This window comes from Pyrgilauda ruficollis, unplaced genomic scaffold, assembly GCF_017590135.1.
Source record: "Pyrgilauda ruficollis isolate IOZ18807 unplaced genomic scaffold, ASM1759013v1 scaffold80, whole genome shotgun sequence".
In the NCBI taxonomy this organism is placed as follows: domain Eukaryota; kingdom Metazoa; phylum Chordata; class Aves; order Passeriformes; family Passeridae; genus Pyrgilauda; species Pyrgilauda ruficollis.
Window position 1 is genome coordinate 2,053,393 of NW_024529933.1, and position 13,507 is coordinate 2,066,899.

General features: G+C 37.3%; 1 protein-coding gene across 1 annotated transcript in view; it reads left to right on the top strand.

Moving 5' to 3' along the window:
* Positions 1 to 13,228, top strand: part of MTPN (myotrophin) — a 30,343-nt gene extending 17,115 nt beyond the window's left edge. The window contains exons 2-4 of the mRNA XM_041487501.1: positions 4,446 to 4,559; positions 5,485 to 5,568; positions 10,037 to 13,228. Of these exons, the coding sequence (XP_041343435.1) occupies positions 4,446 to 4,559; positions 5,485 to 5,568; positions 10,037 to 10,123 (285 nt within the window). The 3' untranslated portion in view covers positions 10,124 to 13,228. The remainder of the gene's footprint in view (positions 1 to 4,445; positions 4,560 to 5,484; positions 5,569 to 10,036) is intronic.
* Positions 13,229 to 13,507: the final 279 nt, after the last annotated feature.

Genomic DNA, 13,507 nt, shown 5'->3' on the forward strand with positions numbered 1-13,507 from the left:
CTGATGTCATGTGCATTAGGGACAAAGGAGCAAACTCTTCATTCTTTTAACAAGGGCTGTAAAAGAAAAAAGGAATTAAAGTTGGCACAACTTACTCAGGGCAGCTGTTAAGGTGCAGATCCTTCCAGATTACTCTGGAACATCCATCAGGTGTACAGGAGGGCAGGTTGGCTGTCAGGATCTCCTCTCTGAGCTCAGGAAGAAAGAGGGGAGCATAAAAATGGGAATTGGGGGTGGGTACCCAAGAAGAACATAGGCACTTCCCCAGGGTGTGCAGGGATGGAACTAAAAAAACCTTGACTAGAGCTAAACTGGAAAAGGACATGGGATATAATAACGGATTTTGTGTAGGTATAGTGGTAAGAGAAGGTGAAGCAAGGAAAATGTGTGAGAGAGGGGGTAATGAAAGAATTAAGTTCAAGAGTAACTATTTTTGACAGTAGTCGCTTAAGAAATTAGTTGGAACAGATGTTTTCATGGATTAAATTGCTCCATTACAGAAAGTGGGTGATAGTTGCATTCATAGGGAGTTATAATGAATCCTACTCTTAGTTACTTAAAGAGCAAAGTTCTTAAAAGTATTTGGAAGTGAGTTTTGATAGCCATGTTTCAACTGACATTGATACCTTAAGATCTCCTAATTTAATATTCTTCTGTTAGCCATGTTATGTGACTTTTTGAAATAGGGTATAAAAGTCTTCTTTTATGTCATCTTGTTTAGTAATTGGAGATTCACAGAGGCTTTTCTTTACTTATAATCACATTTTAATAGAGGGGATTAAAGCAGATACCTGGGAACTGCTGTTTCTGATGTTTCATGGGTGTAACAGATTTTTAATGCTATTGCATAGCTGGTGCCCTGGGTCTTTGATCTGAGAAGAAAAATGTTACTAATGTGGTTTATACCAGACTTAGCCTTAAATGGCTGACTGAGAAAATTCAGTGTATTCTGGAAGGTCATTAGAGAGGTGATCATGTCTTTGCTTTTGCATGGGCAAATTACTTTCTGAAGCTATGCACAAATATTTGCACCATTGTTAGTGAATGTGTGGGTCTACTCTAGAAAGTGAAAATAAATAATCTTCTTTCAGGAGAAGCCTGACCTTGACTGAAGCTACGTTTTATTTTGAGGGTGATTCCCTCAAAATATGATTCCTTGATCCTGGCTTAATTGTATCTTTTCCAAATACACAGGTTAACCATGCTGCTCTGTTAGACTCTAGAAAATGGCAGAAGTCCCATAAAACTTCCTTGAAGAATCGTTCTGTCGCTTTTGGTCTAGTGCACAGAAGATTTTGCTCCTGTGGCTGTAAAGGAAAAATTATACTCTATTTTGTCAGTTGATGTGGATTGTGACCACGTGCCTCTGTAGGAGATGGTGATTTTTAGTGTAAACCTTCAGCAGCTTAGTTTCAGCCCATCAATATATTGGTTATTTTGCTGTCTCGCAGTTCTGTATTGAGAATTATCACCTCTTAAGATTGCTGATACCCAAGTTCATAACATTCTTTATGGCATGTTGGGCCAGTATTATTCAAAGCCACAATAAATTTGGAAAACTTGATGCAGAGATAATGTTTTTCTTTGAATCTTTACTTGTGTTCTCTTTCCTGCACTAACCTATGACAGGGCTTGAGAGACCACTTCATCTCATTGTGGTATAATTAGCCACACCTTCACCAGAGCTGTCTCATTTATGAGGCAGGGGCTCAAGCCTTTATCTTATACCTAAAGATTTAGTTCCAACCCCCTGCATGGGCAGGGGCACCTTCCACTACACCAGGTTGCTTAAAGCCCCATCCAGCCTGGCCCTGAGCAGGTGCACTGGGGACTTCAATATTAAGTCAACTTCAATATGTACTCCTGTACTGTGTAATGTGCATATTATAAAATATACCTCGAAAATGGAAATTAAAGATGAACTAAAGATTAAATAAATGCTATTTTTACATTTTATTAATAGTAAAATATATAGTTTCTTTTCACACCCCAGTGGATTGATTGTCGTGCACACCTCTCTGGGTTTTCACACCACACTTTGGAAACCACTGCTTGTCCTACAGAGAAATGCCCTAGGCAATATAAATAGGAGATCTAAAGACCTGAGAGAAATTACCTGTGAAGGGTCCTGCAAGTTTTTTAATATATATGTGTTCATGACTGCATTTGAAACAAGTGGTTTTGCCAGAGTTTGATCCCTGTATATTAAATGCATTGGCTTATCTTCCCTTCCTACTTCTATATTTCTTGGACTGGCAGTCTAAGGCCAGGCAAAACTTCATGACTCTCAGTGGTCTGTTTTACAGTGGTTATTCAAACCTATGAAACAACTGGATGTTTGACTTGGTTTATTGCAGAATATAGGAGTGCTTGGGTTTTGGTTTTTTTTTTACATTTTTGTAACTTACGTGATGTCTGTGTTCTGTTAGTTCACACTAAAATGTTCCAGTGTTTAACTTCGAATGTTAATGATATGTATTCTCGGTGCCAATATTCAGTACCATGTAATCTGTGTTTGGGACCTCTTTATTTGCAAACCTTTTGCTAGGTACTCCCCTATAAACATGTTTTCATCATCTTTACAGGGATCTTAAAAAAATAGGAGTTTGGGTGTTTGGGTTTTTTTTTTCCTCTGAAAGTTCATCATCCAGCAGAAATTTATTCCACAACCAGCTTGGGAGAGAACAGAGGACCTTTGTTTAATTCTTTAAAAACAAAAGAAAAATTACTATAGTATAAGCCAATGAGCCAAATAATATTTATAACCTTATGGAAGTAAAGAGCTTTGCTGGACTGTCCTAATCTTGAGAAGTGATGACTCTTAATTTTCCTTTGTACTGTGAACTTTATGGCTTGACTGTGTGCTGTCCCAGGACTTAGCTTGCCTGTCCTTCTCCCATGCTCCTTTACTTACCATGTCTTGGCATGTGTCAGGCTTTACAAGCCTGGAGATTGTTTTGGTTTGGGTTGGTTATTATGTGGCTTTCATGTGGTTGGCTTCTCAAACCTGTGCGCCCAATCCCTAAAGTATCAGCAAACATGATGGGTTATGTAAATGCCAGTTGTTTTAAAATTATGGGAAGAGTCCATGTGCAAATAAAAGTATGGGTAGTGTTTAATGTTCAGCACAAGTATATGCTGCTTCTTTATGTGCTTTCCCAGAGTATTTATGTGCTATTAGCCTACTTTGATCTGGGTGATTTTTTTTTTCATTTGAACTTAATTGTCAATGAAATTCAGCAAATGAGACGCTACATCACAATACTATCTGCTACAAGGGTATATGATGAATAATTGAATATTCTATTGAGAAGAGAGGAGAATAACGAGGTCATCTTATAATTTGACTAGTAGTGTAAAACTCTGATTATATGGAACATCAAAAGCAGAATAATATTTCCTTCTGGCAATCTTCTCTTCCATTCTTAGAAGGGAAGTAATGGCTGGAAGATGTATGTCAATCCCTCTATTCTGTGCACTTTCTGAAACTTTGGGATAGGAGTGAAGGGACTGCAGGGGCTCTATATAGAAGTATGAATTGGTGCCGCAGCTGAAATTCTTCTGATTGTTTTTCTGTGGAGATTCAGGGCTTGAGGTATGATGCAAAATTTAGCCACTTCCTAAAATACGAACATTTCTTGCACATAAGAACAAGAAGCCACTTACCCACGCAGCTTGTCTCTAGTTGGTTTCCAGTAACTTCTTGTCACTAACGAAGGGCAGTAAATCAGTTTATCCTTAGTTGCACAACCCAAGGTGAGGAAACAAAGCTGATTAGGTACTCAGTAAATTAAATTTTGTTTACGCCTTAAGAGATGTCTCAATCCACTATGAGAGGCATTAGAGTACAACTTCCTGTGGCCTGATTTGCTTGACTCTTCAGACTTGTTTATGTCATGTAGAATTGGCAAGTGCTATTTATAAAACAGGGTGGACAGTTTCATAATTGGATTTTAAATTATGGATGGCCTGGACTCACTTGCTGGTAGTTATGATGCTGACTTACTTCTATGCAGCTGGTTTGTCATTATGCAAAGCTTCAGTATTCACAGAAGCAGATAAAGGAACTTAGCTAGATAACTATGATCCTAGTTGTGACGCAAGAGAAGCAAAATGAGCCAAGGGGAGCATTTTGTACAAGCTCTAATAGCTTTTTTATTGGTTTGGTTTGGGTTTTTTTTTAAATCATGAGTTACCTAGTACACTTGTACCCTGTGTACAGGTACACCTGAGATGCAATACAGAACAAGGGATCAAGGTTGTCTTACAGTCATAAGTGCAGATGTGAGGGAATAGAAATTGAACGACTTAATTTTTCTTGGGCAGTGACTAAAATATTTGGGTGGAACATTCTTCAGCATGTTTAAATGTGTTGTATTTCTTTCAAGCTCTTCCTCGTGTGTTAGCTCTAAAATTTTGCTGATGAGATTATGTTTATTTTAAAGGGTGAAGATGTCAACCGGACGCTTGAAGGTGGGAGGAAGCCTCTTCACTATGCAGCAGACTGTGGCCAGCTTGAGATTCTGGAATTTTTGCTCTTGAAAGGAGCTGACATTAATGTATGTATTATTGTATTTGCAAACAGCTCTTAGTCTTCCCACACACACCAAAGAGATTGGTGTAAGTGCCTAAATGGTCACTGAAATATATAAATCAAACTAAACAATTCAATGCATCTAAAAATATTTGAGAGGTGGGATTCTAGAGGTTAGAAGTTCACACTTATTAAATGTTTGAATTCTTTTTGGACACATTGGGAAAAGTGTGTCTCTTCTTTGGAGACATTCTTTCTTGTTTAAGACATTTTGCTGTAGCTTGACATGCATAGCTTCTTGTTTTGAAAAGACTTGACTACGCTATATCAGCCCTCCAGAAGTTAAATTCCTAAATACTTTAACCATACACCCCAAATGTTGACAAGCCTTAGAACACTTGTCCAAAAGTTAACATGTAAGACATCTTAGCTTTAGTTCATAACAAAAATGCTAGGATTTTGCTCCTGGATGTCTGGAAAGATTCTCTTCCTTGGGGAATTTTCCTAGCTGGGGAAGAGTTAAAAATAGCATTTCAGTTGCTCCATTTCTTATTCTTTCCAGGACTGTAGTTTACAGAGAAGAAAGCCAAAAGAATATTTCAGCCAAAACTGTTTTCTGAAGTGATGCTGCCTGTGAAATGGGAGAATTTGGAGTACTGTTTTTAAATTGGGCAAAATTTGTCAGCTGAAACTGCACAATTGGCCTAAAATTATGAACAAGCTTTGGGATACCTTGAAGTCTTGTGGAAGATATGTCTTGCTATTACCTCTTTCTTAAATGTTAACTTTTCTGTATTAAAAAAAGGTAAAAAATCCTGTGGAATGCATTTCTGGCAAATATTCTTAAATTTTTATTTCCTTACTGTTGATTAAAGAAAATTAAAAAGTTCTGTGAAACCTTATAATGCTGTGTGAAATTGTCCTTCAAGTAATTGTATCTCAATTTGCAGGCTCCAGACAAACACAATATCACACCACTCCTATCAGCAGTCTATGAGGGCCATGTTTCATGTGTGAAATTGCTTCTGTCAAAGGTGAGATACAAATGTTTTGAACATTAGCAAAGCATATTACTGTGATTTTTTTTTCAATAAGATTATGATGCTCCAGATGATATGTTCAGAACATCAAACAAATGCCATTTGTGTTGCTAAAAATGCCATTTGTGTTGCTAAAACAGAGAGGGTATTCTGATCGTGGTGAAAGATAGCTGAAAGACCAAGTTGAAGAACTTCTGTTGTGTAGCAAAAGTAACGGTGACCATAAGAGTATTGTGGGCTCGAGCTAGAGAGCAGGGCTGCAAATCAGTAAGGGAAAAAAAAATGCATTCCTTCAGTGGATTTGGCTTTGGCAGCTGTTTAAGTGCTTCATGTGATGCAATCTCTGCTGCGAAGTTGCTGAGAGGTGTGGTTTCCCTCAGCTTTTGCCAGATGACTGAGAACCCATCTGGGTTAGCAGAGGGAGGGGAAATAAAAATAGGAAGCCAAGCTTTCTCTGTCCTATAGCTTAAAAATTTTGTCCTGAGGAGAATAAGCTTAATCTGTCTCTGTTTGCGCATTGATTTATATTACAAAAGTGATCAATTTTACAAAGTAGTTAATTCAAGCAATCTTTTTCCTCCATTCACATGCACTCCTTGATTACACTTAAGTCATTTGGCCAAAGGAATTCTTGCCATGTAATACTTTCATATGCCACTTCCAGGGTGAAGTTTTCCTTAACTCCCTTAATGCTGCATGAATTTCACTTAACTTCTTTGATCTTGTCTGATATTATGTATGCTTGTTTATAAACAAATGCAGTGACTTAATTTACGATTCAAATGGTGTGTCCGACTTGCTTAAATTTATTGTGAGGATTGATCCTTCATTTAGGATCATCAAAAAATAAGGTATCCTTTATTCCATGTTGATTTATTTCTATTTCTGGTTTGGAGGGTTTTCCAACCTAGATTAGTTCAAATAATAAATTACTTTCTGATTTCTTTATGCAGAGTTAAATGCTGATTGCTTCCATTTACATGGGCTAGCTGATGAAATATTTATCAACTGGAAGTTGGCTTATCAGCTCTGTTTGAGGCAGGGCTTACATGTAGACGTTGTTCTGTCTCTTAACAGAGTTATTTTATGAACCTTGTTTAAACATTCGTTTAAACTAAGCGTGCCTTGTTTGTACCATAGTCATATGTTCTTTGGTAGCAGATACCTGTGACTCGGGAGTCAACCCTTACTGAGAGATCTAAAAATTCCTGACTCTTTAATGTTCTTCCCAGCTACTAAGCCAACATTCTCCATTGCTTTCTGTGGTGGATGGACTGTGGAGGTGTTTAAAACCTTTTATGTGAGACTCTCAAGCTATTGAAAGGGAGGAGAAGGAGGAGTATTTCAAGAATTGTTTCAGACACTGATCCATGTTTTTCTTTAATAATATGGTGTTTGATTTGTAATGTAAAAAGTTGTGATTTTTTAGTGTCAGAGAAACCAATATGTTAAAATAGGCAATTAGCAGTTTTGAAAGCTTAGAGAATGAGGGTTGTTGCATTGGATGCAACAAACTTCATCCATTTGTTCAACTTCCAAAATAGTTCTGCTTTTGTTTTACAATAAATATCCTATTAAGTTGGGCAGTTTAGTCCCTTTTTTCTTCTCTGACAGTAGCAAAAGGAAGAGCTGTGAGTATGTCCACATCTGCTCACTCATTTCCCTCATTCATGGTTGCTGTACTGGGGATTTCAGAGGTGCATGCATCTGTCCCTCGTTTAGAAGTGTTGGCAGATCTGTTGGCCATTAATTCTTCCACGTACTTTTTGAACAAGGAGACATCTGCCTCTGTTGTGTCATCTGGCAACTCTTTTTAGCAGTTTGCTGCTTGCTGTGTAAACCAATCTTCTCCCAGCTTTGTTAAGTGCCCCCAGTTCTGGTTTCACAGTTTAGTGGGAGCTCAGCTCTCATCATGGGTTCTGTGCTTGTTGCTTTGGGTTTTTTCCAGAACTGCAGCTGGAGCCAAGTAGCTCATGTGTGGCTCTCAGAGCCTGTTTAACATTTGTGCTTTGCCTGGTGACTGAAGTGGGCAAACATTCTTGTTTGTTATTCCCCTGCCCAGGAGAGAAGGTTTATATTTATTTGTGTATGTGTATTTTTGGAGTAGAACATAACATAAATATTAGGAACTTTTTACTTTGGGGAAGTAGAGAATACTGTGAAATCATTGTACTCCTATGAGTTTTTTAATAAAGTTGCTTCCAGGCAGTGTTGTACTTCTACAAATTAAAGTCCTCTTGACCTGACCTTTATTATTTCCTTCTCTTGTTATTGAATGTAGGCAGGAGTCTTTCTGTCCAGCTAATGGCCAATTTTCTAAATTTATTAGTAAGGGGTTTAATAAACGGTGTCCTCCTTAGGTAGTCATGATCCTCTTATCCTACATTCACTAAAGCTGTTTTAGAAACCCAGGTCTTGAATGTCAATAATTTTTCTGAAGTATTTTTCTGAGATGGGGAGAGCAGTCCCATGTTAAGATTAAGACCTCTCTTTATACTTCAAAGTTACCTCAGTTAACTGTTATCTTTCGTACCCTAAATGCTGATACCTTGGTGGAGAGTTTTATGAATTAGAATTCTTTAAATTCTGTCAGGTCGGTTACTGCATAGTTCCATTTTTCTTCAAATCAGGATTTTCTGAGCTTAACATCAAGGAACAGCTTTGAAACCTTCTTAATTTCCACATAGATTCTCATCTGAGTGCTATCTAAGCAACAGAAATAATCAACACCTGCAAAAGAAGCTATTTGTACTCTTATTTGCCTTTCTTTTCCATGGACAACTAAGGTTATAAGTGTTGAATACCTGCTAAATCTCTTGGGGGTTTTACAAGCCATGTTCCCATGGTTTCAGCCCAAGTGTGTATTTGTAGTAACCCAATTGTCATTTGTCGGGAACAGGCTAATTCAGCTCATGTTCATATGCCAAAGAACTGCAACATCCTTGTACTGTTTGGGCTAAGGATGTTACACAGTGATAGGAGAGAGGAAATACTAAAAATTGCTCCTGTCACTGGAGTGAACTCAGTGCATCTCTTGCACTGAGAGTCTCTAGGGGCCACAAGGAAGATGAGCAGCTCCAAGAGGATCAGTTTGGCCAGTGGACCACAAGACTGGCAGTGCTGCCATATAAACCACTGCAAAACCAATATTTTTCAAATGACAGATTGAGTACATTCAAGTAAAGAGTGCAGGAGTTTTAGAGAGGGAAATATGCTATGTTGTGAAAAGTAGCATTAGTAGCACATCACAGTGGTATCAGATCCAGTTTATTAGACTGTTTGTTGCGAAGTTTAGGGAAGTGGCAGTTGTCTTGGGAGCAGACATGGTATTGTGTTCAGTGGGGATTTGTGTGTATAATCAGTGAAGAAGCTATGGAAATTCTAGGTCCATTATGTCCTTAAACTATTCAGTGTCCTTAATAGTAACTAACAATCTTTCTTGTAATTGAGAAGGGATTTGTACATACTTTGTGGAGAGCTTACGCGTAAACTGAAGACAACCCTCTGCTGGTACACGCTTTTGACAAAATGTGTTTGTACCCAAAGTGTTTTTCCTGTCATTTTCAAGTGAGATTGCATATAATCTTGCAGAGTTGTTCTGAAATCAGTCCTGTGATCTCTAATAACTTTTGTCCCATTATTTAGCTACCCTATTTACAGTTTAGTCTGTGTTTTCCCTTTCATGAGTGTGATTACACAGTGCTCAAAGCAAACATGGCTAGTTAATCACTGTGTTTCCCTTCTTTTGTTCTCCTGCCATAAATCTGGCACAGTGCTTTTGCTTACTTGCAGCAGTTTATTCTAATTCTTTGATTTATCCAGTTGGTGCATTATCCTACATTTTCCTGTTGCCTCCCTGTTCTGTTTGGCTGCCTTTTAGGTGTAGACATAACTCTTTCAAAACCTGAGCAGTTTTGAACTTGGAATGATTTTGTGGTGTTGTTTTTCTAATGTATCAATGGGCACATTTTTTTCAGAATGGAAGAGAAGCACCATCCTTGATGAATGTGGCCATTTTATGATATAGAACAAATATAGTATAATTTGTTAGTAAATCAGCTCTTCCAGGTATTACCTCTGTAATTTAGCATGTGAGAGCTTCTTGCACCATATTTTGTAGAAGTGTGTAACACTGAATTTTTGCTTTTGTAAGAGTACTAGTTGCTGGAAACAAAAAATACGTCTAAGATTAACTGATAATTTGTTGGATTTGCAACTTTCTTTGTAACAAAAATGGTGGCTTTTTTCCTTATTTTTAAATGACAAATTTGGAAACTCAGATTAGCATGCTGAAAAGTTATGTACATAAATCTTGTCTGGTTGGTTTCTGAATGAAAACAAGCACTGTAGTAAAAAGCTGTACGTAATCAATATAATTATTCAAGTTTTATATCTTTTGACACACTTTGTACTGATGCAGCCTGGCTTTATGAACTGACAGTCCTTCCCATTGTCTTTCCAGGGTGCTGATAAGACTGTGAAAGGCCCAGATGGACTAACTGCCTTTGAAGCCACTGACAACCAGGCAATCAAGACTCTTCTTCAGTGACGGATGGACTGATATCTTAAATGTCTCTCCTGTGGCCTCACACTGCTGCCTGTCTGTCACTCTTTGCATCTTCCAGCTTCTTCAGCTAAATACTTTGGGGGGAGGGAAATTCTTTATGAGTCAGACTAGTTAGGGGCTTGTATCAAATATAATCTGGTTGGAGGGGGTTGAAAACAATTATGAAGTGTCCCTCCAGGACTTCTTTCCAGTGCACAATCTTTTTCCGTTTCTAGTGAAAATGGAAGAAGGAAGACAGACCATGCTGAATATTTGGCTTGTAAGCCTTCTAGATTAGTACTAAGATTTCTTAGATGGATGGAAGTACTTCCTCTAGATGGAAGTACTGTGCTATGTACCTGAAACTAATTGTGAAGGAGACAATAGTCCCATGCTCTTAGTGTCTGCCATAATCTGAAGTGTAGTAATGTAGGTGGCTGGGTTGCTCTTCTCTCTTCTCTCTCAGTGGGTAGCTTTATTCTTCTTCTGCCTAAAGCCTCTGTTACAGTTTTGAGGACTTTTGATACTAGTTATTGGAACTGTTCTTTATATTGACTAATTGGATGTCACACTAATGTTTTCTGACTCTTGAGCAAACAAAGAAAGACCAGTTGAGGCATGGTGGTGTTACACTCCATAATACCTGCCAAGGTACTTTTGGATGCTTGAATTTGAAGTCTTTCTATCCCATATTTGTTTCAGTCCCGGACAAACATTTTAAGTAACTGATTTTGACAGAGGGGTCAAAATTTCACTGTAGTTTTTTTCCAAAAGGAATGGAAGATGAAATTTCTTTACTCACCACATCAGCATATAATACTTGTGTGAAAGCTCCAGGCTGTTTGGTACACAAGGGTAATCAAGGCAAATGTGGAAAGATCAGGTGAATATTGTTGCTAAACCTTTCTGGTAGACATAGAACCTTTCTAAGCTCAGATGTAGAAGCAGGAAGATGTACAAGCAGAAGTCTTAACTTGCTCTCACTACTACAGAATTTTTTTAATTGTGCATAGCTTCAAATTAGTGTTTCATTGTCGAATGGATGAACCTCTTAAATTCCATTAAGGCATGAGGCTTGTTCTGGAAGTTCCCAGTATGACCGTACCACATTAACCACTGACTTCTAGATAAGATTTACTATACTAGTATGACAGTCTTGATCACTTGTGGGAAGGTATTTAATGATGTTGTAGGCACTCCTGTCACATCTTGTGGTCCTCAGGAATATCTGAGCTGCTGGCTTTCATCCTGAAAATTTTCATTAGACGCCTGGTTCATCTAAAACTGAGTAACAGGTTCTGTACCACAAACTGTACATCTTCCTCTCTTTTGAAATACAGATGTCAAACTTCCTGGTAACAAAATACAGAAAAGCACGTGTATATAACGTCTCATGTTGAATCCTTAAACAAAAGTAGCTGATATTACTTTGAAATCACTGTTGAAATTGAGAGGATATATAGAAGTAGACTGGTGACTACCACTAGTATTTAATGGAGATTTAGTTTTACTTGAATAATGTTGCATATTAGGAATGAATGTCTCAAATATGAAAAGCATTGCATTGAGAGTGTAAAATGAGAGCAGGAACTGATCTACATCTACACATTGCATAAGAAAAGCAATGGAGAAAACAATCAACTGTGGCCATAAACTGTACAGTGCAATTAATCTGTTTCTTGGAGATGGGTGGCAAGGAAGAACAGAAGGGTTGGAAATCAGTGATAAATCAATTGGTGAACTGCTGATAAAAGAACAAGAATATTTGGTGAACAGTGCTTTTAAAAACTATAAGAGGACTCTTTAATCTTATCTCTGATCAGTGCTGGATTGTCATGTCATTGTAATAGTGTGAACACAGACAATAGGTTTAACTCTTTATTCAGCTATGAAAGTAACAATCTTTGGCATCAATTTGCCGCCATATTATGCTATTAAATACTTAGCTATTCAAATGCTAGTCTAGAAAACTGCAATCTGTTTTTACGTGGAGAACTTGATTATTCAAGTTTTTTGTGTTGATTAGTGTCAAGTTGTCTGGGCATAGTGGTTTGTATTATTTTTTTTTCCTTCGGTATTCTTTCCTGCCTTTCCCTTTAACTCTCATTTAAGTGAGCAAAGAAACATTGTCTTTGTACTAACTCTTCTGGAGATTCACTGAGGCAATTTTGCCTCCCTTTTTCTACAATTATGGGGACACCTTATTTTTTCTTACTTCACCCTCTGGGGGGGAAAAAGAAGCAAACAGACTTCAGTGAGTCAAGTGTTAATTTGGCTGTAATACATACCCAAGCTGCCTTTTGAGATAGCTAAAAAGATGGCATTTAATGTTTGGCATATAAAGAAGAAATACTTTTCTGCTTTTTGCACTACATAACAGGTGTTTAATCATTTTGCCCAGGATTAAAAAAAAAAAGTAAAAATAAAAGCTTATACATTTGTAATTGTCTCAAGACTGGGCTTGTTCATTTGTTTCCTTCTTGTTAGCTATTTTGTGGAAAAAATAATGGGTGGCTTCCTCTATCTTTGAGTGGTCCTAACTAGATAAAAATACCAAACTGTAAATTATTTTTCATTCTATAAACAGAATTTAAATACTTTGTCAGACTGGAATTGCATATACTTGGAAATCCACTCTGTTCTTAAACCTTTTCCTTTGAAATTTGTGCTGAATAAGTTATAAACTTAAGTATATTTTGGATTTTGTACCCTCTGCTCCCTTTTTCTTACAGGGAGCAAATGAGAAAAGGAGTACAATAGTTAAATGGAACTGAACATAACACTGATTATTTGTAGAAGAGGCTGGTAAGAATAGAGTGTCCTAGGTCAAGCAATTGCAGTGTTGCATGCAAAATTTCAAAACAAACTTGTCTTAATTATATTTTGTAAATGGATAAACAATCATCTTTCTACACAGTGACAGAAGAAAAATTAGTGCTCTGTGCATTTTGATATTTGACTTTCTCTTTTCACCATTGTTAACTGTTTTGACACAGTTGGGTTCATCATTATCATGGTTCATAGACATCAGAATGCTAAATTATACTGTATTTTTAAGTTTGTGTTGCAAGAATGAATGGAATAAACTTGAATTGTGCGATATGAGAATTCAGAGTTTCATTTCTCTTTCTGCTCCTGTGTTTTATTAACCTCAGGCTACAACTTTTTATTTGCCTGGAAGGCATCTAAGTTCCAGCTCACATGTACAGTGATTACAATGTTTAGCTGCTTATAAGAAACATGGAATGGAAGCTGCTTTGAAAACTAAATATATAGTGCTCTTTGTGGTTGTTTTGGGGAGTTTTGAAGTACATCCATTTAAAGGGGATTTTGATAATTTTTGTGGCCTTGCAGTCTGCTTTTCCCACTTAAATGGTTAAGGTTGAA